Genomic DNA, 26,722 nt, shown 5'->3' with positions numbered 1-26,722 from the left:
ATCCATGGCATCCTTTGGTGTTTCAAATCAAAGCCCTACTCCATGCCTTGGAGAAGAGAAGGGAAAATGGGGGCATAACAGGGGGAAGAGAGGTGATAATCAGAGAGAGAGAACACAGTGCCCACAGTGCCCTGTTCCATCAGCCTTCCCTTCACAGCACACTCACAGTCTCTGCTGGCACCTCTGTTGTGACATGGAGTGCTGTGAAATACCTGTGTGATAGTCCTATGGCAAAATGTATTTCTGTACTTCACTGGATAGGAAACATCCTGAATTTTAACTGCATCTCTCCAAGGAAGGTGTTTGCCTTCAGAACTGTTGGGACTGTTATTGACTTAGGAGGCTTCAGTTCTACCCTTACATGATCCTGAGAAGAAAACCTTGTTTGGGACCTGCTTCTAATTATGACTTGCCCCTCCTTTTTTCCATAGGAAGTACAATTACTGCTGCTATGGAGACAAGTGTAATTCAGGCAAGATGTGGGTCAAAGCAATACTTGGAAGGCAAAGATTCACAGAAAAGCACCCTTTCTGCTATCTGTCCTCTCCTGGAGAAGAGTCTTCTCCCAGTCTTCCCTGGCCAACTTTCATCACCATCTGCTGTCTCAGGAAAGGAGAAGCCAAATAAATCACCTGTTACACCTGAAACTTCTCACCAGGAGAGCTGCTCTTCCTCCCTTGCCCCACCTTACCCAGTGACTCCAGCCATTCATAAGATCTGCCAGCACTCACACCTTCAGTGTCTCTGTGGGCATAACAGCCTCAAATAAGCTCTTACTAGCCCCAAATGGGACACTTAGATTAATGTAGTGGAGAAGGCTATACAAACTTAAATAGTTTTTAAGGTATACTTACAATGCTATCAGTTCCTGAACCAAAACACTGCTTTTATTCCCCAAGATCATCCCTTCTGCTTGCCCCTCAGATTACACCTTAAACACATACCTATGAATTCTTTCCAAAAACCCCAGTTGCAAGCTGGATTATTTTACATTCAGACAGTACTGAGACTGAAAACAATCTTGCCCCTCCTGGTATGATGCTGCTTGGACTAAAGGACTGAGATGATCATTTGCTGGAAGAAGCAACTGATTCAAAGGAAAGGTTTGTGTTGAAGTGAAGGAATTCTGTGTCTGAATATGAAATAACATCAAGCAGGATAGATGATGGCTGTGGTACCTTTAAGGACACTCTTGCACTGAGGAAACAGACACATCAACACACTGGAGGAACCAACAAGCTCCCAAATCCCAGCAGCAAATTAAATGTGAAGCCTTTCAGTTATAGTTTAAAATCACATCCCCACTTAGACACTTCTAAAGAGGTGGGCTTCAGATACACCTGACAATGACATGAAGAAACTGAAAGATAAAATAAATTAAAGTCAAACTTATTGCTTTAACAATTAGCTCTTCTGAAGCTCACAGGTGAGCAGGGAGGGAGTTAGAGTTTGGTGACATACTCTGCACATCAAATTTGTCCTGTTTTCAGGATACAGAACATACCTTCTCAATTTAAAGAAATCTTAGGAGCATATGCAAAGTTTTAATAAAAATTCTTTTCTAGCTTTGTCTGAAAGGGCTACACAATAAACCTATTGTATTGTAAAGGATCTGTTTTGTCTATTCTAAATTTCTCTTCCACACAGTGGAAATGTAAGCATGTTACCCAAGCTATCCTTCTCCTGAGCCATGAGACACTCAACAAAAGATCCTGTCAGAAACAGCCCTTAAAACTCTCTAAGGACTCTTCTCTTACTGATTTAGAATGATAGGCAGTTCACCTGCTGAACTTTCTTGTAAAATGTGTACCAGGAATTTTGTTTGTGTCTGTTCACATTTTCAGTCAGGACTGTATGAATAAGAGATGTGACACAATTTATCCATATGCAGCACCATATCTTCCCAAAGCACAGCATGCTGTATCTCACAGCTGCCCTTTTCACTGCTGCAACAGTAAGAGAACAGAGGAAAGAAATAAACTGAACTCCTCTACAATGACAAAGTGTCTACAGACAGCCAACAAACCCTCAAAACCAGAACCAGATAAATCTTCTTCAGAAAGACAGATGTTCAAAGAGCAACTCCTTCTACAGTTAATCTGAAGAATACCTTGTCATTGCCATGGCAGAGATAACCATTTCAGAAGTGGGAAACAAGGTGTTGTAAAACCCTACAGCATCACTGAAATCATTGGAGCAGAGACAATTTGGCCTCTCTGAGAAGTCACATCTAAGATCCTTAGAACAGAAGAGTTCCAGTTGGGAGGGACCTAAAACAATCACTCAGTGCAGTTTGCTGAGGAGAAGCATCTCCAACTCAGCACTACAGTGAAGGTTTCTGATGCAGTTTTAGTTAGCTTCACTACTTCAAACTGTAAAACTAGGAGAGCTCACCAAAATAGGAACTTGAGACCCTGTCAGTGACCAAGGCAGACCCAATTAGCTTTGTCCTACAACAGTGAAGGCAGCACACAAGGCTCAGTCAGAACCTGACTTCAATGGCATTTTCCTGCATAAAGTTCTGAGAGCATTTAAGAATAGCCAGGACAGCTGGTGGCTCCAGCCTAAAAATGCAGAACACATCTGTTTAATTTACCTTTATGTGCTCAAACATCCAGCACTGACAAAGCACAAGGCTTAAAGAGGTACTAAAATTTTTCTCTATGGAGAAACAGAAGGAGACAACCATGCAGCAGTTTCCATTCATGCCTGACAGGAAAGGTGAGGGGAACTATTTGCAAGAACCAAAAATAAAAAAATATTCAATCTGTACCTACACAAAAGTGTTTACTGATGATAAGAGACTGGTTTAAAATACTTTTCTGAAGGTTATGTAAATAGAAGTTAATTACTAGATATTAGATTACTCCATAATCTATTTTTGCAATTAGCATATTTTCTTACTGAGGTTTTATTACAAAAGGTGACCCCACGGCAGACCCAAAAGCACAAACCCAGTCTTGAAACCTGTACTCACTTCACCCTTCTTTTTCTTCAGCACAGATTTTTCTATTTTAAAAAGAAAGATTATCAGCAGATACCTTAGAAATAGAGGCTTTTTGCACAGGCACAGGGCAAACAGGAGAAAATTACATAACCTGCTTCCCCAGAATGTCTCTGCTGATGTGTCTGGACCCCTTGGAACAAGGACTCTGGTGTCACCCACAGACCCCAAAGCCCAGGCCCCACCATGCAGCACAGAAAACACAATTAGAACTGAAATGTAATTAAGTAATTATAGCCAGAAAAAAGATTGTGGTAAGTATTCTTAACCTGATACACAGTAGCTTTGACAGCAGGTTCTGCATGTGGGTCAGAAATATAAAAAAAAAAACAAGTGTGGGAAGGAATTACCTGAATGAAATAAGCAAAAATAAGAGAGGGGAAGCATTATCCAAAAACTTTTCAATTTATTAAGGTCTAGGAGAAATGGAAAAGGCTCAACAGATCTTGAATTCCACTGCTACACACAATGCCTCCTTTATATGCTGCATGTACAAGCAAGGACAGACAAAAGAGACACAAATTGGTTTGATATTCTCTCTGCCTGGGCACAGACTTTCACTGTTCAACACAACATCATAGCAGGCTGTCAGAAATGCAGTGATTGTCAGCTTTTCACATTGCTACCCAACCAGCACTCTATAAACATCAGAGTTTAGGTAAAATGCTGCCAATAAGCTCATACTTACACTTTAGAGAAGTGTGCTGTTACTCTTCTTCTAATTAAGCTGTATAAAGGCTCATGCCTAATTACCATGACTTTAATGTTCTAAAACTGAAACAGTTTTACAATGGTTTATCCCAAGTAATTCCAGATAAAGTAAAATAATAAAATTAAAAATAAAATAAAATAAAATAAAATAAAATAAAATTAAATTAAATTAAATTAAAATAAAGAGTTCTTGTTGCTAGCCTCACCTGAGGTGCGACAGGAACCCCTTGTCAAAACTGACAAGCTGTTCCCTAAATCTAACAGCCTGGCCTATTAAATAAGCGATTTATTTTGCTGGGTGTCCTGATCATTTTAAGAGAACAGACAAAACCTGGGAACATACCTCTTGTAGATCCATCTTCTACAACATGAAGAAGACAGCAAATGGTGCATCTTGTTTATGAGGAAGAAAACTCCTTTCTGATGCCACTTGTTAGAAGTTTATGCCTTGAAGTCTGGGAGCAGTTACCACAGCTATCCAAGCACAGGGACACTGACAGGGCTGTGCCCTGCCCTATTAAAACAGCACAGAACACAATTTGCCTCCTGATTTTTCCATGGCTTGCTGAGGACAGGGTCTCACTGCCAGCATGGCAGAAATGCCTGGGCATCCCAGACAGGAGGAACCAGATCCCTGCTGTGGTACAATCTCTGAGCTCAGCACAACAATTTCTACTCAACAAGTGTACAATATGAACCTTCTGGCAACTCAGAGATCTCACATTCCTCTGAGAGGAACCATCAGAGCACCCTTAAGCAGATCCCTCAGAATGGCACAGTTCCAAAGATTCCAGAGTGGCAATTTACCTGTGTGACCACTACAGAGACTTCTTTGTAGACCTGTACACAGACCAGCAAGATTATAATACTGTTAGCTAGCAATGATCCTTTTAGTAGGAAAAATCATCAGTAAACATTAAAAAAAAATACATAAAACATAAAAAAATCTCTCAAGCTTGAAATGTTCCATTTGGATAAAGAATTCCTGACTTTCTGTAGGCGTTCTCCTGTTGCTGCCTTCCAGCATCTCCCCTCCTCCCTTTAATTAGAGCCTGTGCAAAAGGAGGGAGAAGCAAAGCTATATTTAACTCTCTGTACACCAATGACCAGATAACACATTCTGTACTGAATAAAAAGATTTTTAGTTGACCTCAAAATCCAGGGGGAAAAAAATCTAGGAAAAAATCCCATATTTTCACCATGAAATACAGAAAAGCTTAAACCCACCTTTGGCTTTATTGCATGTGAAGCACTGTTGGGTAAGAGATTCAAATAATTCCTGGAGGGCAGTTAATCTGCAGAGAGAGCTGTGCATCAGTAAAGAGAGCAATGTCTGGCACCAGAGCCTCTGCTGGAATGTGGAACCATCCTTAACAGGAAGTGCAAGTGAAAATTGGAGTCAATAGATTCCTTTGATTCTCCTCTGCTGCAAGAAGCCCTCGGGATGTTTTCTGGATAAAACAGGAATTTCTCCGAGCTCATCTCAGAAAAACACTGGGAAAGGCGTCCTACACAGGCTGCTCCCAAGAGCAGAACTTGGGCTCCAGGACTGAGAAACCCCATGGAGTGTATTTGTACTTAGTACAGGACATTTCTCAGCATCTTTACAAAGCTCTTTTTTCCATTTTTCAGAGCGCACATCTGGCAGCGCCGCGGCGCGAACAGCAGTTCCTGGCTCTCCGTGCATGTGTTCTGCATCCCATGACATCATGCACTCCTCAGCCTGCCAAGGAGCAGTCTCTGCTCTACAGACCACCAAAACAGAGCCCCAGCAGCCCTGTGGGGAACAGGGCTAACTTCCAGCCCCAAAAGTTTTCCCCTTGCAAAATCTTGTTCAGTGTTTCATCTGTTGTGCTGCACTCTCTCCCACTCACATCCATGACTCAAAACCAGTTTTCAAATCATTCCTAAATTGCTTCTATTCTCCCCTGCCTGTAAAGATATTTTCTTTGCACAAGGCTGTAACTACTCAGTTACTTCTCAGCAGAACAACCCTTTTTCCTTTTATTCACAGTGGGTTTTTAACTCTTTAACAACCTGAAAACTGGGAAATCTGTATTTCTCAAAGAAATTTGTTTTTCTTTGCTATGGGTAATAGTAGGTGGCACTGTACAGATTGATTGTTCTCTGGAGATGGGATTAATGGCTCATCTTGTCTCATACTCATTACTTCACACTGCCTCAGCAGCACAGAAGCTCTCTGGCACACTTAAGAAAATAGGTTCTACATTGTAGGGCAAATCAGAAGAAAAATAATTCTATTACCTGAAAAATGTTCGTGTTCAAAATCTTTCAAAACCATTTAAAGAAAGGCAGACAAATGCCAAGACCAAAGATCCATGACTTACGCACTTATTGGTGGAGAGACCTGGAGCCAAGAACTGCTGCACATTAGACCCTGGAATTTACCAAAACTGGCTCTCTGCTCCAACTCCTGTTATCAATCCCAAACTAATCAGCCAGAAGGAAATAGACATACAGATACTGCAACTTGGTCATGAAGTCACAATGAGAGATAAGGCTGCAAGATTTCCCTGCAATAATTTCACTAACAGAGGTGAAAAACAACATCTCCAAGCCTGATTCCTCTTAAATAGGGCTTAATTGTCAAAGGGGGGAGAAAAATCGCAACAGATTGATTATTCAAAATGACAAATTTCAGTTTTCTTCTCAAGTAAAGTGGTCTCATGCAAAACAGCCAACTCACTCATCAGGCAAGGGTCACTCAGAGGTTATCCACAGAAACAGGACACAGCAGAAGCCAGGTCTGTCACAAATTACCAGGCACATTGGCTCGAGGCAGCAGCAGCCCATAAATCCATTTCTCCCAAGACAGTACTTGCATTTCTAGATACATGTGATTCCACTGACATCTCCTTTGCTTGCCACCAGAGCATTTCCAGATATCAGTCTAATGTTCCAGAACAGAAAAATGAGGGCACTTGAATGATTTCAAGTCACTGCACTCCCAAATGAAAAAGCAATTTTTTCCTATTGCCTGCCCCCCTGACTGAAGGTTCTCAAGCCCAATTGCTGTGTTTGGCATCAGGTAACTGCACTCAGTAATTGTGGCTACTGCCACTCACTTCAGAGCACTCTTGGAAAGGTCACCCAGTAAACACCCTATAATTAAAAAATAGTTATTATTTTAGTATTTTTCCCAGTGTCAACCATGGTTTAAGTAATTTTTTTTGTATTAATAAAGATTAAAACATGCTACATACACATAACTATGTAGTGTTTCTCACACTGAAATGTATATGTTTTGTTTATACTACCTCTTCCCCTGAAAAAATCTCAGATTAATTAATTGCCACATATGATACTCCAGGGATAATGTATTTTCCTTTTTACTTTTGGTAGGGAAATACATGGTATAGAGAGAATCCCAACTGCAGATAAAGTAAAAGACCTTAGAAATACCAGATTTAAAAAACACTGAAAGAAGGAAGAGTCAATCTGGCACTCCCTACTCCAGCTGTTACAGGGTGGTTTGTTTTGACTCAGGGAGTCCTGAATATTTCTGGTCCTTCCTCACTTGTAACAGCAATGCAAGGAAATTTATGTTCCTGAATTTCAGTTCTCTGTCTGTTTTCATGGCAAGTTACTCCTGACAGAGTCTTTATAGAAGCTTTAAAGAAAAGTTTTCCTGTGATCATAAAGAGGGAGCACTAATGAGCTTCATTAGAATGCAGTGCATCAACCCTAGATTGAGACACAGCCCAACATGATTAATGACCCTCCTGGAATGGCTACAGCAAAACAGAGTGGGCTATCAAGGCCATCCTCTAATAGCTAAGTCCACCCACCTTCTCCACTTTCCTGAAGAGGTGCTCTCCCTTCCTGCAGCTTGGCCACCACTGTGACAGCTGTGGGTGCTGCCAGTGCCAGCTCAATAGATGATAATCTTAATTCATCATCTTCTCCATTAGCAATTACCCTTGCTCATTTCAACAGCAAGGTCAGTCTTATTTAGCATACTTATCTTTGAGAAAAGTGTCAGTGTTCTAAGCATGAGTTTTTCAGCATCAACTACTATTCAGTTATGTAAAAACAGGAATCTTCTTATTTCACAGCTAAGCTTATAATCATGTCCAATCAAACTAACTCAAAAATTATCTCAATTAATCCTTTGAAATGCATCAGCCAGTTCCCCAGTTCACCCAGTTATAGCAGTATCAAAAAAAAAACTAGAGCTGAAAATGTATTTACTTGATTTTTACTTTTCAGAACATCTTGAAAAGAGATTTGGCTGCAAAGATAACTGAAACCTATTTGGAAAGCAGACTGCATGCAAACTTACAGCTGTTTAAAGTTTATTACCTTTATTATAAAGGCATTATCTTGAAAGCTGTCACTTTCTGTAGCTCTGAGATGCCCCCAATGAGGGTTCAGCCATGAAATATTAGGCACCTGAACACAGTGTCCATGTGCTCCTCAAACATTACAACCAGCAAACTGCATGAAGGATCTCAGCACATGTCCCAGACAGGCACCAACGTTAAAATTTTTCAGTTATAAAATCTGCTCCATATCTTGTTGTTCCATAGCTTGTTCCAAAAACTGTACATCTCCTAGAGCTGCACATTTAAAGACATTCAGACTTGATGGTCTTCAAAGGTCCCATCCCACCCAAGCCATTTCATGTGAATTCTGTGTTACAATAAGCACAGAATATGGACTTGAAGCTCCCAAAGGATTGAGTCTTGCATTGGTAGGAACAACAGAAATTTCACAATAGTCTTCCAAGGGTGTGCACTCTAGAACATGCCTGTGACATGTGGCAGAGGCTTCTTCAGTGACCTCACTGTGTGTGTGGCACAGGCTGGGATGTGAATTGTGCTCACACATCCTGGTATTTCTCCTATCAGCACCTCCATGCCACTTTAGATTCTTGGCTCTGAGGGTGCTGAGGCCCTGGCACAGAGAAGCTGTGGCTGCTCCATCCCTGGAAGTGTCCAAAGCCAGGTTGGATGGGGCTTGGAGCAACCTGGGACAGTGGAAGGTGTCCCTGCCTGTGGCAGGGGGCTGGAACAAGCTGGCTTTAAGTTCCCTTTCAACCCAAACCCTTCTGTGATTCTAGGAAAAGTACTACTAAACCCTACTATGTCTCTCAGCAGCTGCCAAAAAGCTGCAAGCCATACCAGCCCCATTTCAGCTCTTCCATTTGTAACACTTCTAATGAGCAGATGGTTAATTTTTGTGAGCGGGGAATAAGAAACAAAACAACTTTTGTTGGTGCAAGTGTTTCAGGGTCCTTTGGGTTATAAAAACCAGTTGTTTTGGATAACTGCTTAAATTTTTCACTGCAAGTTTAGCCTTCTCTAGATTATGAGACAAATATTCATATCCTCCATTTGTTTTCAGGTAAAATAAAAACTTGCCAGACATTGTTCAAGGCTTTTTAGTTATTTAGAAGTTGGGAAATACTTCAAGAGTAAAAAAAATTTATTGTGCCTGTTTCCTGTCTATTTCCAGCAATAAAATTTTTGTACCTCTAGATCACAAACAGTATGTGTTTCTCCACCTTTATTCTTGCCACCTCACTAAAAATCAGCAGATGAAGTTCCCACACAACTGTGAGTACCTGACCTTCAGAGCCAGTTCCTCAAATACAACCTCAGGCTGAACCTGAAGGCTACACAATACTGAAAGTGTGAATATTTGAACAATGCTACTGCTCACTTCAGAGGCCAAGGGACTGGAGCAACCCCCAAGAAAGAAAAACAACTAGGTAAGAAGGTTTCTTTATGTTGTACTGAGAGAATTTTTGGGGATTGTAGCACTATAGAGATTCGCAGAGATACCTAAAGTAAAATGTAAACACTGCCTTCTTTATCATGGTAGAAAGCAAAAAATTCAGTTAAATGTACACAAAAGCCCTTCAGAGGTCTCAGCATTTGAAAGACCAGCGTGCTCACTGCATGTACCTTCCTGGCAAAACTGTCTTCAACTGAGATTAACAGAATGGAGAGTTGTAGATCTGCTACATTCAAGTTGCTTCTTTCTGTTCTACAGTGTGATTTTATGAAACGTGAATTCACAGAAGCTGCAGTAAATTTTTAATTAGTGAAATACAGATGGTTATTTTCATACAAATTTTAAATTTTCCTGGTTTTATGAAGCACCAACCAAACCCAACACAATGTGTACCGTATTTACAAATGCATAAAAATATTTATAGTTCCAGATATGATTTATCACTATACTTAACAGTACTGAGCGCTCTAAACTAACAAACAATAAAAATTACATTTTTGTGATTTTTTTTTGTTTAGTACAATCAAAATTCAATAAAAAATAAAATATAAAACCAATTTTAAATACAAACAATTTTGTATGGGGACACAGAAGAAAAAAGAACAAAAGCATTAGTATTTGGGAGGAGAAATTGTGTGAGAGCACGAGAGACAATGGATGTGTCTGAGCCAGGAGTGAGTTGCTGGTTTGGATCATTAACTGAGAGCTCGATGCTGCTCCCTCTGCAGACTCCAGGATCAGTATCCTCACTCAGTGCAGAGTGTAAGATCAAGCAGAACAAATGTGGGAGGGCACAAAATCATACAGGCAACTGATTTCTTTTTTATTCACTGGAACACTAATTTAGACTCTTTTAAAAGCTACATTTACTATACACACTCCTCTTATCCACGCTCCTTTTTTGCTGCATTCCCTATTCTCTTAAGCTTTCCAAAGCCTCAGTGGCTGTACCTTGCAATACCAAACATTTTCATCTGAGTTAAGTGCACATATTTTCTGCTTTAAGCCAAGGAGGGCTCAGTGCTGTAGCTGTCCTTTCCCAAACAGTCACAAAAGCCATTATTTCTTAGCACACTTTCAGAGTGCAACCAAATCCAAGAAGCTGACATTTTTTATTTAGTACCCATGGGCTATAACCATGAAAAATTTACTCCCTGAAATACAGTTGCATGCATTTCCTATCCACCCTACTCATGATAAAAAGTAATTTCCTTGCACAGCCTGGTAACAATGGCAACTGAATGAGATGTATCACCATAAAATAAACATGAGCACATCGCACATCTGAATTCTCTGGAGTGAGACTACTACTCTGTGTTCCCAGAGAACATTTATATGAATAAGAGGCCTTGAAGCTTGACATGTATCTCTAAAGGCATGGAAGAGGATTCAGGGCAACTGTCATTAAAATTAATCACTATTAGTGATCACAAACCTCCAGTAACACTGGCTCACTGCAGGAGAGCTATCAGGGCCAAAACAAGATGTCTAAGCAATGCAAACCAAAGCATGATCTAGAATTTACAGCTATTCCTGTGTGATAACTGAGGGGGGATAAAGGTTACACAACAACATCTGATATGAGATTGTTTGCCAGTTCCTACTCATCTGCTAAAGGAAAAGCAAAGGAGAACCATTGTTTTGTATTTTGGACCAATTAAGAATGAATTACAGTGCAAGAAAAAACAAAATTAAAATAAGAAAATATGTCTAGAATTTCTATCCTGAGTTATTGCGAAGTCCAACAGAGTGAGGCAGGACCCAACCATGGTCTGCCCAACTCAGGGGGGAGCTGTCCAGCAAACACAGAACTGAATGTTACCAGGGTTAAAACCACCTTTCACCAGCTTTTTCACACATTCAGAAAAATTATGAAACTGAATTCCACTAGATGTTATGGCTTCACAGAACAAATGGGCTCAGAAATTCAGTTCTTGAGAAGCCCATGAGTGATAATGAAGATACAACAGCTCAAATGTAACCTCGAGGACAGAGAGCCTCAAAATATGACAGCTGCCTGACATCTTTGCCAGGAAAACCAACCCCACAATTCCTCTTTCCTTAAACATCTCCTACCCACCAGGGCCTAAACTCCACCATGTGGCCCTTCAGTCTCAGCACAGCAATTCTCATGGAAGAGCCAACACCTATCAGAGGGGAACAGAGCTCTCAAAGAGGCAGAAGAAGGCTCTGTGTGTGATTCTGTGACACATGGATCTCAGAGCTTGTGAGGATGTGGTTTATAAAATCACCTTTAATTACATAAATCAGTAATTATTAAATTATCATTAAATTGTTTAATTATTTATTTTGTATAATTCACATTCCCCTTACTGCTATGTCTTGCACTGCTTTTTGTGTTTTATTTGTGAAGGACAGGAGCCTGCAAGCAGATAGCCACAAGGAGTAAAATACTTGGCAAAAATTAAACCTCCTTTTTCACCCTGAAAAAAGTTGGAAAATTATGCCTGAAGTACCCATTAATGCAGTATTTCAAGAAAGTTTCTTTCCACTTCCCATATGAGACAAGCCTCTATTAACAAATGTTTCATCCAAGTACATTCTCCCTTTGTTAGCATCCAGAATATCTAGGGCTTGGTATACATCTTTGAAGAAGTTCATTAAAAATGAATCATAAAACCATGAATTTAACACTTGTCTAAATAAAAAATAAGTTTTCCATTAGGGGAAGTGAGCACTGTATTAGTTCTAACACAAGAAAAACTAAAGGAATAGTTTTCAGTTCCAGACCTATAAAGCACATGGAATAGAATTTTGACCCTGAGTAACAAAAGCCATCACATACACTGCCTGAGGAGAACAGTCTCAAACACTGGACACTAAGAAAAATGCCTCTATTATATTTTTATATACATCAATATTCATATGATAATATGAATATATATATCCATATTTTTTTTTCTATAAGCTGTTTTAGAATGAAAAAAGCAGTACAGGAATTTGCATACCACTGCCAACTTCTGGTTAAGTCATCAGAAATTGCAAAAATAACTGCACTGAAGAGCATAAAATTTGTGTCTACGATAGACGTCTAAGAACTTCTAGAGAAATTCAGTTATTTGACTTCCAGGACAGAAACTTGACATTCCTGAGTGAAGGGAAGAAAGGAAGAGTTCAAAACTAACATAAATCCAGAAAATAAAATTGAAACTAGAGTGTCCATTCACTACATGATAGAAACTACAATATTGCTCAACCTTTCTTTTAAACTTCAGGGGCAAATTCTCTGTCAGTGGATAATAGCTGATAAATAGCAGTGGATAATAGCTCATAAATAGCAATTATTTCTGCTATTCCATGTAACACATGGGGCTTTATAATTCCTCTTTGGAGCAAATGAGAAATCATGTACAAAGATGCTTGTGGCAAAAGGGAAACGTCACCTGCCTTGTGAAGCAGTTCAGACCTCAGTGCCCTCAGACACAAATGGAGCAGTGACTCAGAGAACAACAGGTTATAGAAATAAAAATAATTGCCACAAACATCTTCCCTGTTTGCATTAGTTTGAAGTGTCATCATGCTCTTGTCTCAGAAAATGCCTGTGCATAATGCAGCAATTATCCCTGTGCTGCATCTCCTACTTGTACATGATCACAGCCACTTCTCATCTCACTTGGCTGCAGGGAGTGAGATGGAATGACCTGAACAAACCCCTGCTGGCACTATGAGGCCAGGAAGATGGAATGTTAAGCCCTGGATGTATTTTCAGCTGTCAGGGAGCTCTCAGCAAGGCCCCTGCTAATTGGTTGGGTTTTCTTGCCCTTGGCACAGTGTAGCACACTGTGTAAGTGGGATCCTTGAGAGCTTCCTACTGACTTGCTAGTCAAGGCAATTTCCTGCTCTCTCCATTTTTAGTGTTTTCTCCTGTCTACTTGCTCTCATAAACTCTCAATTTAATTTCATTTCCTCAGAGACTGGTTGAGAATATAGTTCTGTGATGAGGATCCAGTGATGTCTAGAAATGCCATGATGTATCAGCCTGTATACCCAAAGAAGAAATGCAGGTTTATAAGAGCATTCTTGTCTATCACAGAGAAACCAGGTACAGCATCCTTGAATCCCCTCCTGTTCTTTATTGTCACTCGGCCACCAATGGGCAGCTCTCAAAGGAGAAGAGGGCTTGATGCACTGCTTATCATCCACAACATCTTGGGCAGTCTCAAATTCTAGTCCTTGGCCAACCAAAATTAAAGCATAAATTCAGAGAGCTGGGACAAATCCAGGATGGCAAACCCTAAGAAAAACAGGACTATTTGCTGTAGAACAAAACCAAAAACATCTGAGACATGGTTGTTGGTAATTTGATTAATCAAAGCATCAAATAATGTAATTGAAGCAAAAGGAAAAATAGATGGGGATAAGGGGCTTACAGACAGGAGGGTAACAAAATTAGAGCAAACAATTGAAATGTAAAGAAACCCAAATGTGTATAGATAAAGCAAGTGTAAAGCAAAGCATTTCAGAAAGCACAGCTCAGAGCAGCTGCTCTCCTTCCACTGCTGAGCATCAGTGACACTGCAGCCTCAGGAGCCAGATCTGCCAGCACTGCCCTGCCAGCCACTCCTGCCTGATGTCAGAAAAACACAATAGGCAGCAAGAACAGCACCAACTGTGGAAAGAAATTAACGAAATTCCACTTAAAAGTATCTAAAAAATGTGAATTTCTGCACAGAGCTGAAATGAGATCCCAGGCCCTGCTAAGGCCTGAGCACAGAGCGCCCTCTCATGTGCTTCACCCATTTCTCCAACCATCCCTCCAACCCTCCACAATTCCACAACTTCACAATCAGCCACCACTATGGTCATATTAGCAAAGGAATTAATCTCCAAGATGAGAAAACTTAATCCTTGTATGCTGAGTAAAAACAACGAATATATATCTCGTTCTTAAGAATAACAAAATTGAAGGAACAAACCTCTAAAGAACCAAAAATTGAGCAGAAAAATCATCTGGCAGTTAACTCCTGAAGGTTTGGGTAGGTGAGAAAAAGAGACAACACATACTGAAGTTCTAGTCCGAAACTATGGGGTACAAAATCCAGTATTGTATAAATAAATGAAAGCAGTCCAAATATCTTAAAATGCTATCCAGTGGTAATATGCCTGAATCTAAATGAGCAGGTAACAAGATACTTTTTCTTAAATATCACCCTTGCAGATCAATCCTCACTTCTGCATTTCAGAATTACTTCTGCATTTGTGCTTTGGATATTCAGATATATGAGGAATAAAAACCACTATACCATTCCTGCACAGTAATATAACTAGTTCCCGTGGCAAGAGATCTGTGGGGTAAAAAACTACCACCTTCCAGGAGAGAAATTTACAATACAGCACTTAGACTAAGTAGAATAACTGCTGTTAATTCCATAAAAGCAAATTTTAAGTTGTTTTATTCCATATACAAAAGGGTTCCAGAAAACAAAGGGAAGAATAATGAAACCCTACAGTAAAGGAAAGAAGAATGAAACCCTACAGTAAGTGCTTGGAAAATTTGTGTTGATTTGTTGCATGCTGAGACTCAAGTACCTCTGTAAGCTTTTCCAATTCCAAGGCAATAAGCTGATTTCTTAGAAAGGAGCAGTTCTTCTTGTGTACTTGTCTAAGACAGACAACCACTACAGGGGAAAATACTTTTTTTTTTTTTTTTAGGATGACATAACTATAGTGTCATCAGTCCACTGTGTCCCTGTCCCCCATTCTCATGTTGCACTGCTACTGCTCTGTAATTTAAAGAATTTAGGGAAAGGAGACCCTACACAACTTATCTGCACAGCAGCTTTCCCCCAGTAATGCCACAACCATCTCTTCTGGAGCAGAGAATAATTCTCCAGTGAACTTGACTGTTGGGAAAAACACTAACTCCATAAAGCTGTCAAAATACTACACGGTGCTCATTAGTTAAATATCTAATTGGGAGAAAAAAAAAGGGGGCAGGGAGAAGAAGACTCTTTGGTGTGGGAGGTCAAACAAGAGGAACATGTTGCACAGAGAGGCCGAGGAGGCTCCACCCTTGGAGATATTCAAAACCTGAGCAGACAATGTCATGGACAACCTGCTACAGCTGACCCTGCATTCATCTCCAAGGGTCCCAGCCAACTTCTGCTATGCTGTGGTTTTGCAACACAAAAAGACAGAAAGAAATGCACAAATCTCATGATAATGTAACACAAATTCTCGCAAAGTGAAAAAGGTCTGTTAAATGGTTTTATGTATGTCTGAAAAACTGGAATGCAACTTTCTGCAAATTAAAGACAGACTGTAAGCTGAAGGACAGGACTGGAAAGTTCCTTGCTCATCAAATTAAAAACAAGAGGTCTATTCATGAAAGAAAGTTACGTGGTCAAGTCACATTCTTTGCTCAAAAGTTTTACATGTCACTGAGGGTGGGCACCCTGCTCACCATTGACTGAGAAACTCTGAGGGTGTTAGGGATTGCTAGAGCATGTGAAGGCTTGTTTATAAAGATGGGCAGGCAGTCAGGAGAAGTGCAAGTGCATATGCAAGTGTCCCTTCTTCTTGTAGAAGTCCTGATCACATGAGTGACACCTGGAGGCACTTAAAAAATACCAGTGCAAGGTTTCTGCCAAATTCCCCTACAGTGAGATGACAATACCTAAACCCCTCTTGCACTGCAAACACCCAAAGGCTTCACAGCTCACAATTCCCCCTTCTTTCAGTTCTTTCCTAATTTTTCTCCACCTAGAGATGCTAAGCCACATTTTTATATTGAGACAATAATTTTAAATTAGGAGAAACAAAGACCATAAGAGAAAGTCACGCCTGATGGAAAGTGCTGTAATTCTTCCTAGCTACTTTTGAATTACATATGCACAGGGCATTCCTTTTGCATCAACTACACTCTCCAGGCTATTCAGCTTTTCTCTAAAAGGTGTTTCAGCTCTAAAAAAAAGGTTGATACAAAAAGGTGGTCTTGTTTCAAGAAATAACATTATTCCCTGCCTAGTGGCTTGAAGAGATGTAATAGTAAGAGATCATTACTGAACCCTGATCTTCAATTTGCCAGCTTGGCCCCCTCTCATTCAGGAACCCACTGTGCTATTCAGGGAGTGCTGCTCCTCAAGCACCAGTCCCTGGGGCTTCAAACAGCATGGTGTCACTAATGGTACAGTCAGCATCCTTCTACTCACACAGGACAAAGAAATCAAATAAAATCAAGGTACCCCTCAGAGTGCTGAAAACATCCATCTTTGTGATTCTTGCTTCCATTTGTCTTAGGCTGTGAATGTTCCTATTAGCCAAATGTATTCAAGTTTGACAAAGTCATTTCATCTCCTGTTAATGAACAACTTTTCTGTTGAGAGATTAAGAGAATAAATCAATGCCAAAACCCAGTTAATTGTTCAGTAGCAGTAGGCTGTTTGTACCTTTTGTTAGCTGTCAGAGCACTGAGCCAGCACTCAACGGGAAGTGAAATCTACATTTTAGCACAGAATTAGGTCCAAATTTAAACTATTTATGCCACAGCATTTTTCCTATAATGAGAGGATTTAAAAATACCTCAAAATCAGCAAGAACTAAGGAGAGACTATTCAGGTATCAGAGTCACATAATATATATCCCTCCATTTTCCTGCACCATGCCTAAGGCTGTGCAGCTGTGAAGAGAAATAGAATAAAAATTTTCTACAGCACAATCAACAGCGAAACAAAGAAAACTGTTCAGTGGGAAATCAAAGAACAAAATGAGCATGATCTAATTTGCCTCTTGGATATTTCCAAAATGCAGTTTAATTCCTGAAATATTCTGTTATCCTTGCATTTCTCAGTGCTATGTACACAAAGTATTTTTCAAATAGCAGACCTCACAAGCCAGCCCTCTCAGACAAAGCCTATGAACAGGTCTATGTGCTGTTGTTACAAACATGTTCTTGTGGTCTGTAAGAGATCTGATGTTTCTCTCTGCAATCACTTTCTCATTGTTCATGTCTTGAGCTGTATAGATAAGCATATGCATTTGTATAAACACACCTGCTCATTACCCAACTTTATTTAATGCTTTAAAGAAAGATTTTGGGGTGGGGATGTTAAGAGCATGACTTTCAGGAACAGATGTATTGAACTGATGTCAGCAAGCATTAAGTGGAGTATGAGCAAAAAAGTAAGAATTAACAAACTACCTAAGAAATGTAGCTTGTACCCAAAGGAGGAAAAGAAAAATAGAAACTTATATTTAGTAGCTCAAAACTCAAAAAGCCTGCATTCAAATTAATGTTTCAACTTCCTAAGGGAAAAGAAGTCAGATTCTGTATTTAAAACTCAGACCTTTCAAACCAAATACCAGTTGTCCCTATAAGCTCCCTCTTCTGGCAAATTAATAAACTTGCTTAGACTTTGCATGCAGAAGTTTTGATCTTCCCAGTTCTGTTATATCAAAAAAACCCCAATTCTTTTAAAAAAATTGGTAAATAAAGGTTGACATTGAAATATACAAGTTTTCAATTTCAGACAGAGCCCTCCTTTTATCTCTGACAAGTTCCACAAACACACACAAGGAAATAAACATCCCTATACTGTGTAGGGACACTCTGCAAACTGGCACCCAACCATCTGCACCTCCTCTCAGCTTCTCAACACCACTGCCTGCTTTCTGCTAGCAGATATCCTTGAAATGCCTGTGTTCAAAACATACCACACTAGTTAATTTGTTCCCCAAAGTACACCCTTCCTCGTTCTGGCTAAAACTAGGATGAAATATGCAATAAAAATACAAATATACTTTTTAGAAATTGTTAATGTTGAACATGAGGAAAACAGAATCACAGAATAAACTAGGTTGGAAAAGACCTTGGAGATCATGGAGTCCAACCTGTGACCTAACATCACCTTACAGCCAAACCATGGCACTGAGTGCCTCATCAAGGCTTTTTTTTAAAAAAGCTCCAGGGTCACTGACTCAACCACCTCCCTGGGAGCCCATTCTGAACCACTCCATCTGTGAAGATAAATCATCTCCCTGACAAAGCAGGACTTTCTTCTAGTGTGAACTAAATAAAGTCTTAAGGAAGCATATGAAGAAGCTTTTCTAAAGGCTAATAAACAACTGCAAATGAAAATACAAGAATTAGGAGTGATCTGCTTTGAAACAGAAGAAAACTTCAACATTTTGGAGCCCAGCTGGTGCAGAGCACCATGCCTGCCACCTGCTCTAATTTCTGAGGAGAAGAACCTGGGTGATGAGTCTGCTCTTAAACTGCACCTTTAGCTGAAGTGGCTCATAAGGATGGGTGAGGGATTGACAGGAGAAATGGAATCTGGAGCAGATGCTGTTAAAATCAATTAGCATGCAAAGGGCTGGCCCTGGACTAGCCAAGGCCAGGCAGCCACTGGAGCAATCAATGGCAGCTGGTGGGAAGCAAGCTCGGGAGGAAGAGGCAACCAACATCATTTGCTCTTTACAAATGTTTCCTTACATAGTCAGGTCTTACTGAGAATGGCAAGATACATATTTCTAAAAATGTCTGTCCAAAATATACTACACACAAACACTCTTTGAACAGTATTTTGAAAGGCCTTATCATTCTAATGTACTAATAAGAATGTCTATGCTACCTCTCAAAGTTTTGGAAGCACATGTTCCTGGATGCTGATGAATACTGACTACATTAAACATTAAAACAGATGTCTGGTCTTCACAACCCAGGAACCATGCTGTGTTAAAACAGTAAAACAGTAGCATAATCCCATTGGGGAACAGTATGCTTACACAGAAAACTGTTTAATACCCAACAGGTAATTAAAGTCAAACAAGTTTTAAACAGAAAATATATTATTATGTAGGAGCGATGGGGGGTAGGACGGTCAGGACGGACAGAGATGAGAGATCTCTGAAGCCAGGTCTTGGAACTTGAGGTTTATTGCAAAGGGCCTGGGTGCAGAGCCCTGCTTGGAGCTGCCAGCCACAGCTCAGAGCAGGCCCAAGAGAAGTAAAGAGAGTGGGAAAGAGAGAGAAGGCAAGAGCGTGGTAAAAAGAATGAGAGTGGGGTTCCCGTTACAATACCATAAATCTTCTTCTGTGTTGAATATTCTAATTCTCACTAACCAATCCAGTCCAAGATACAAATCCTACAGCATTTACATACAGCCTATAAGAACCACTACATTACCATACTGTGTTACATTTTAAACCATAAAAACTATTCTTTGGACCCCTTCTGCCAGGCTAGCAGGGTCTGCTCTGACCCTTGGACCTGCCTGCAAGCAGAGGGTATGTCACGGACATATTTTATGAAAAAACCTTTTGCCAGGATTTTTTTTCTCCTGAGAAGCTGAGAAGCCTCAGAGGAAAAGAAAAACCATAATTATCTGCTGCTGTGGAATGCAACAGGTGCATCTTTGATTGGTCTCATGTGGTTGCTTTCAATTAATGGCCAATCACAGTCCAGCTGTCTCGGACTCTCTGATCAGTCACAAGATTTTATTATCATTTCATTCCATTTCCATTCCTTGCTAGCCTTCTGATGAAATCCTTGCTTCTATTATTTTAGTATATCATTTTCTTTTAATATAATATAATATATATCATAAAATAATAAATCAGCCTTCTGAAACATGGAGTCAAGATTCTCATCTCTTCCCTTGTCCTGGGATGCCTGCTAACACCACCACAAGGGTATTGTCTCATCAAAAGGGCATTACCTTCAGCTGGCCATGCCATTATTTTCCAGTTGTTCAGTAACTAAGCTATCTCAAAGCTTGCTTTCATTTCAATATCACTTATAGTTTCCATATTCTCAAAATTTTTTGCCAGGCAATCATATTTATAAGGCTTTCCTGTTTCATCTTCCCAATATTATTATCTGGAGCTCTTAGCAAAACCAAACTTTAGTACAGAAACATGCACTCTTTTACACTGAATGCTATTTATGTGACCAACACCCCCACAGGAGTTCCTCCTTCCCCTAGAGGAACAAAAATACCCAGAAGACAAACACACTTCCTTACCTTTGGCCATTTGGGATTGAGGAGTCGTGCCTTGATGGCATCATCCAAGGCCTTGTCATACTGGTGGATTTTCATGTAGGCTGCAGAACGGTTGCTGTAGAGGATGCAGTTCTGGGGGTCCACGCCCAGGGCCTCGTTGTAGAGCACGATGGCCGTGTGGAAGTCGCCGTCATGGCAAGCCTGGTTGCTCTGCCGAACCTTCTCCACAAACTCAGCTTTGCTCAACATGGGACTGTCAGGACTTTTTCTTCTGAAGGATTTTGATCCACAGAAAGAAATCTGATGGGGGGAAAGGGAGAAATTGTATGTTAGTGTTAAGAAATGCTACTCAAAAAAGAGATTAAACTATTAGAAACTGTACAGCAAAAATTAAAGCCACCAGCATCACTGCAAAACAAATGATGAATTCAGAACCAAATTCTTTAAAAAGTAAATTGTTTATCTATTGAATCTTTTTGAGGGTATAGGAGTACCAGAAAGAGTCTTGCAAAACATATCATTCCCTAAGAGTGATGTCTTCTAGACACAAGAGCAGCTGCAGTCTGTTTACATATGCTGCCTCCACAGACTCAGAAGTGCTTTTCTCCTCAGCCATGCTATTGGATTCTGCAGCACTAGGCAGAGTTGCCAGGTAGAGAACAGGTGGCAGCTGTGAATATGATGTTGGTACATCTGAACTTTGATATCACAGAGAAGCACAGGCATACACAGACAATGGAAAAATGTGCAAAACCTCTCAGAACCAAAGAACCTGCCTTGCAACCTCGGCTCACAAACCTCATACCCAACAACATGCAGCTGCAAATTGTTCATGTTTGGGAAGAGAAGAAGGAGTTTTTAGAACCATATACACTCACAGAAGTAAGTGGGACATAGAATTTATTTTAACAACAGAACAGTCATCCTTGGCAGAGCTACCCTCCCACACTGACAACTTCAAGTAATACAAAATAACAAAGAAAAAATATTTAAGCCTTCTAATTATAAGACATTATTTAAAGTGAGTTGTAGAAAATCCTAGTTTCATTGACTGTGGTACACTTTTTCTCCTCACTTAACTTTCTACATTGCACATTTTCCTCAACCACTCCTTTGCAGTCAGTGACTGTTTCTGTCATGCAAACCCTACTCTCTATCAAGGACACTCAAGAACTCAGCAAGAACATCTTAGTCCAGCTCTCATCACAAGGCAGTTGGGAGCTCTGCAGTAACAGTATCTGGCAACAGGCAATACAATACATATGGTAACATACAAAGTACTTGAAAATATTCATTAAAGGTTCAGACTATAATTAAGATTGGTGTCATCTAGTTTTAGTCCTGCAAATTGAAAAAGTTTAAGAATATCACATATTGTTACCACAACACAACAACCACAGGGCTTAAATACATTACCAGAGCCAGCTGGGGAATATTTTTAAAGGTGGAAAGGGAAGCAAGCTGCAAACTGACATCCTGTCACAAGGATCAATTGCTCTATAGACTTTTCTTTTTTTTTTTTTCTTTTCTTCCTTAAGTTAAATAACAACAATAGAAAAGCATCAAGTTAGAAACTACTGATTTCTTTTTTTTTTCTTATTATATCCATTCTTTTCTGACAGTGTTTGTGTGTTTGTCCAAACTTTTTCTAAACTTCTCTAGAAGTTGAAGGAGATTCTATTCTTAACTCAGGCAATCTCCTTACACTGCTTCAAGATTTCATAATTAAAATATTCTTCCTAATACCCAAATCTCCTTTGTGTCAGTAAGTGTACTGTTTCTCATCCTGTAGTAGACTGAACCAAAACCTCTTTTCCTTTCATCTGTGAGGTTGCTTTTTCTATAGTGTTCTTGCTAATGCCAGCACTGAACATGTTGCTTTGTTCAAGCAGGGCAATAACTCACACATCTGTGAGCAACTGACAATAAACTCCATCCCATGGACAGTTTGTTGTGACCTGAGGGCAAGAACTGAATATGAAGATCCAGCAGCTATTACATGGGCACGTGTCCAAACACAAAGATGAGCAAACCCTGAGAAAGGTAATTAGCCAGCAGAAGGCTTGGAGGTACTGCAGGAAAGGGGGCTGGTGAGTACCCAGGTGCCAGGGGCAGCAGTTTCTTCATGTGTCTTTAAAGGTGGCTGCTGCCTCCTTCCCTGAGTATTCCCTGGCCACTGACCTGCATCAGGGACAATGAAAAATACCAAATGTCATCTATTTCCCACGCTTTTATCACATACAGACTGAATGACTGCAGCTTCCACCACCAGTACAACAAGGAGCCATGAACTTAAGTTATTCAAAAGATAAATACTTCAAGAAATAGATTCCTCACCAGCTGTGGCCATAAGTCCACTAGCAGGAGGCTGGCCTGGTGTGAGGGTACAGCCAGTGTGAAGTCACAGCTGCCCCTGGAGAGCTCAGGGGCAGCAGTGGCATCTCACCCACCCCTCTGCCTGACCACAGGGATTCTGCTGGAGGTGCATAACCAGGACCTCCAAGAGCTACTGAGCCCTCAGCAGTGGGGCCTCTGCAAGGGCACAAAGCACCCAGCACAACCTCGAGGAGTACCAGCGAGACAAGTCCAACAACAGCTGTCTTTTCTGGCAGTTTATTATATACAAACAAATGCACACACAAAGCTGTTAATGATCCTTCCAGAATCACACTGTGAGTCTGTAACAACAAGGAGAATCCATGAGGACACATCCTCTGGGTCCAAGTGAAGTGGTTTCTGCCTCTCATATCCTGTGACGCCAAACAATCTCATGAAAAAAAAAAAGAAACTATGATGGTAATTTGTGGAATATGTTACTGTTTAATTCCTGCTATCATGAGAACTACGTAAGGCAGTAAAACATCATGAGCTAAAAGAAAAAACCCTGAAACAGTAAAACTGAGTCACTCTGGCAGTCAAACCACAAATAAAAAAAGATTATGATTATGGTACCAACTCACAAAAAGTATTCATTAAAAAGTCATCCCCACTTTCCACTGCTCACCACTGCTCCTCTCCTGCTAAGACAGTGGAAGGTGATGGTAATGCACATTTTTGGGCTGCCCAATATTCTGCTACAGAAGGTGCTTGCATGTACTAAACCAATGCTAAAGAAGTTTCTTAGTGCAGCAGAACAGAAAAGGCTCTGATGAAGTGCAGAAGCGGATCTAGTGAGAAAGTCTGAGTTAGAAGCTCATGTATTTCTCTTAAAGTAGAACACGGCACGAGCTTCTCAACACTACTTCTCCAAGCCAGCAAGAGACAGCAGAACTCAACTCTTGCTGTCATGTCAGACAGAAGCTTCCACAATATCTGCTTCAGATCATACTCAGCAACAAATTTCCTTCACTGGTGAGAAAGTCTCCTCTGGCAGAAGGGGCTCAAGATTCAACCCTGCAGGCCATGCAAGCGGAGTGTTAAAACACACACAACCTTCTTTGGTCTTTTTCAAGATGAAATTAACTCCCAACCACCCCCAAAGCAAACAGGAATTCAAATATACAACAAAACTTCTCCTACAAGAACTTTTGCCTTCACTGATCAAGCTTGTTAAACTCAGTCCTCTACAGAACATCCATCAAATACAAGAAGTGCCCATACACACTGAAAAATGTGTCTGAACAGCCATAGGAACAGATTCCCAGTGAGTTTCAGTTAGAATGAGAAGAGACAACAGCAAATCCACACTCTACTCCAAGAGGACTAAAAAAAACAATGTGGTACAAAAGTAAATGTTTTATCAAAACACCAAAGTAACACCTCAGAGCTTGTTGGTTTGTATGTAATTCCTCTTATTTAATGCTACATAATGCAAATAATTTATTTAATTTGATGATGTCTTGGGTGGCAAGTCCATAGTTAAGACACCTTTTTTAAAAATTATTTAGAATTTTTCAAAAAAGATACTGTGTGATATGTATAATTTTTATATTTTAAATTCTCTAAATAGCTCAAGATATTTACTGAAGCAATAGGAAGAGGAAAAAACCAAAAAGAGGCAAGGAGAAAAATTGGCATTCCTAATGAATTCTGAAAAAAAACAGTGACAGTAACTTAGGCTAAATACAGGTTTCCAAAATCAGCTTAAATCTGTAACTGAGCTTCCCTTTCTATGAAAACTTCTACACAACTTATACTTTAATTTGTAAAATGGTTTCATGGTTTCTCTGCATACTATGGGGTATTACTGTTTTTCTGCAAGAGAAATTAGCTTCAACAAGAGCCCAAGAACAAATGAAGCACATGAAGTGTGTCCCTGAAACTTCCCAGCAGCCTGCACTTAGCCAGGCTGTACCACACTCCTGAAGAGATATGAGACCTTGCCAATCACAAGCAACCTTGCCCTAAACAGAGCAGAATTTCAACAGAAATAGTGTGGAAAGAAATAAAAGACTACCAGAACTGGAGGTTTAAGCACTGGAGGATGATATGAACTTATCAACAGGAAGGAAACAGATTTTTTTCTTAACTGGAGCTTAAACAAAATTTTCTATAGAAAATGGTTTTACTTAAAGAATTTTTTTAAAATGGAAAAAAGTTGTGAGCTTTCAATACTGAGCTTGGAGAGATCAGCACTTGTTACAGCAGCTAGATCCACCCTAATTTAAGGCATGCTACATGTTGCTAAAAATTGTAATAACAACTATGCAAATCATAGTTAAATTTCAACAGTACTTTTTGATTCATACATAATTTTAAAACTAGTTATTGTTAACAAAAATTATATATATATATATATATAATTATATCACAAACTATCAACGAGGAAATAGACCTTTCCCTCTGATCTGTTTGTGAGCCAGAGGGAGACAGAGGCAGCCACGAGGGAGTGATGGACAAGTAATTCAGGAAAAGACAGGCATGAACAGTAACCTCACTCCAGGAACACCTGTTAGGCTAAGTTCAAGGCACATCCACTCATCCATTTAGGAATTTATCCACTTGCCGCATATCCATTTCAAAGAGCCTATAAAGGGCTCCATTAGCACCTGAAGAGCTCTTGTTCCACACCAGAAGAAAGCACAGGAGGGATATTAGCAAAGATTGTGAAAACCTTCAAGAAAAAGGAAAGACACTAAAACTATGAACAACTCCAGAAGAGAAGAGGAGGAAGGACAAGAAGGCACAGGCACCCGGCTCTCTGGATTTCAGCTCTAAATTCACTGGAGTCAGCCAGGGGCATCCCTGTGGCTGTAACACCGAGCCCTGGAAGCTGCCCGGAGCAGCATCGCTGCTGGCCAGTCTGTGCTCAGGCACGGGCAGAGCCACATTGGTGACATCTGCTGTCACCCGCGATGCGCTGACTGAATCCCATCTCCGGGCTCTAAATCCTGCCAGTGACAAAGCCCTTATAACCAAGTTCCTAACAACTTTCTGTACCACTGAAGCAAGGTAAGGAGCTCTGCAGCGCTGCCAAGTACACCTGACACGCTCACCTTCAAACTTTGCAGATTTCAACGAGATTCGAGTTTGTTTACGGGGGCGCCAGAGCGAGCACAATGCCCATGCCGACATCCGAGCTCTCTGCTCGCGAGGGTCCCGCTCCAGCTAGCGGCGGCCGGCGGTGCTCGGGGCACACAGCCCCCGCTCCGGGGCCGGGCCCGGCCCCTCCGCCGCTCCTCACGGCGCGGGACCCGGCCGGGACTACGGCGGGACCCCCGCCCGCCCCACCGGGCCCGGGGCTCCAGGCAGCGGGGTCACTCGCGGCACCCCAATGTGCCCAGGGCGAAAGGAGCCGAGCGCTCGGCCTGGCGTCCCCGGAGTCCCGGCGGGAGCTGCCCCACCGCCGCCCAGCCCCTCGCCGCGCCTCGGGCCACCGGGCCTGCGCCCCCGCCGAGCCCCCTCCCGCTCCGCGCCGGGACAGCCGCCAGCCCGCGCCCCGCAGCTCCCCCCGCCGCCCGCGTCCGGCCCGGCCCGGCGGCTCCTTCCCGCCTCCCCGGCCGCTCCAGCGCTGCCCGTCCGGCGTCAACTCACCCGGGGAGGCTCCGCGTCCTGCTCCCGCCGAGCCCGGCCCACCGCCACGGCCCCCGGCGGGGGCGGCGGCGCCTGTTGCTCCATCGCGCTCCTCCTCCTCCTTCTTCTCCTGCGGGGGCCGGGGCCGCCGCCGCCCCCGCCAGGCCGATCCCACTCCGGCCCCCGGCGCCACGTTCCGGGCCCGGCTGAGTGGGACCCGCAGTGCCCCGGCCCCGCCCCGGGGCTGGGCTCCGCCCGGACCCCGGGCACCCCCGCCCGACGGCGCCGGGCCCGCGCCGGACGTCCTGCGGCTGCCGCCCGGGCTCCCTCC

General features: G+C 41.5%; 1 protein-coding gene across 1 annotated transcript in view; it reads right to left on the bottom strand.

The window, feature by feature from the left end:
• The window catches only part of TTC28 (tetratricopeptide repeat domain 28), a 107,617-nt gene extending 81,010 nt beyond the window's left edge, over positions 1 to 26,607 (bottom strand). The window contains exons 1-2 of the mRNA XM_059863728.1: positions 26,413 to 26,607; positions 20,461 to 20,739 (exon numbers count right to left, since the gene is read on the bottom strand). Of these exons, the coding sequence (XP_059719711.1) occupies positions 20,461 to 20,739; positions 26,413 to 26,496 (363 nt within the window). The 5' untranslated portion in view covers positions 26,497 to 26,607. The remainder of the gene's footprint in view (positions 1 to 20,460; positions 20,740 to 26,412) is intronic.
• Positions 26,608 to 26,722: the final 115 nt, after the last annotated feature.

Source organism: Haemorhous mexicanus, chromosome 19, assembly GCF_027477595.1.
Source record: "Haemorhous mexicanus isolate bHaeMex1 chromosome 19, bHaeMex1.pri, whole genome shotgun sequence".
NCBI lineage: Eukaryota > Metazoa > Chordata > Aves > Passeriformes > Fringillidae > Haemorhous > Haemorhous mexicanus.
This window is presented reverse-complemented; position numbering and strand designations above follow the sequence as displayed.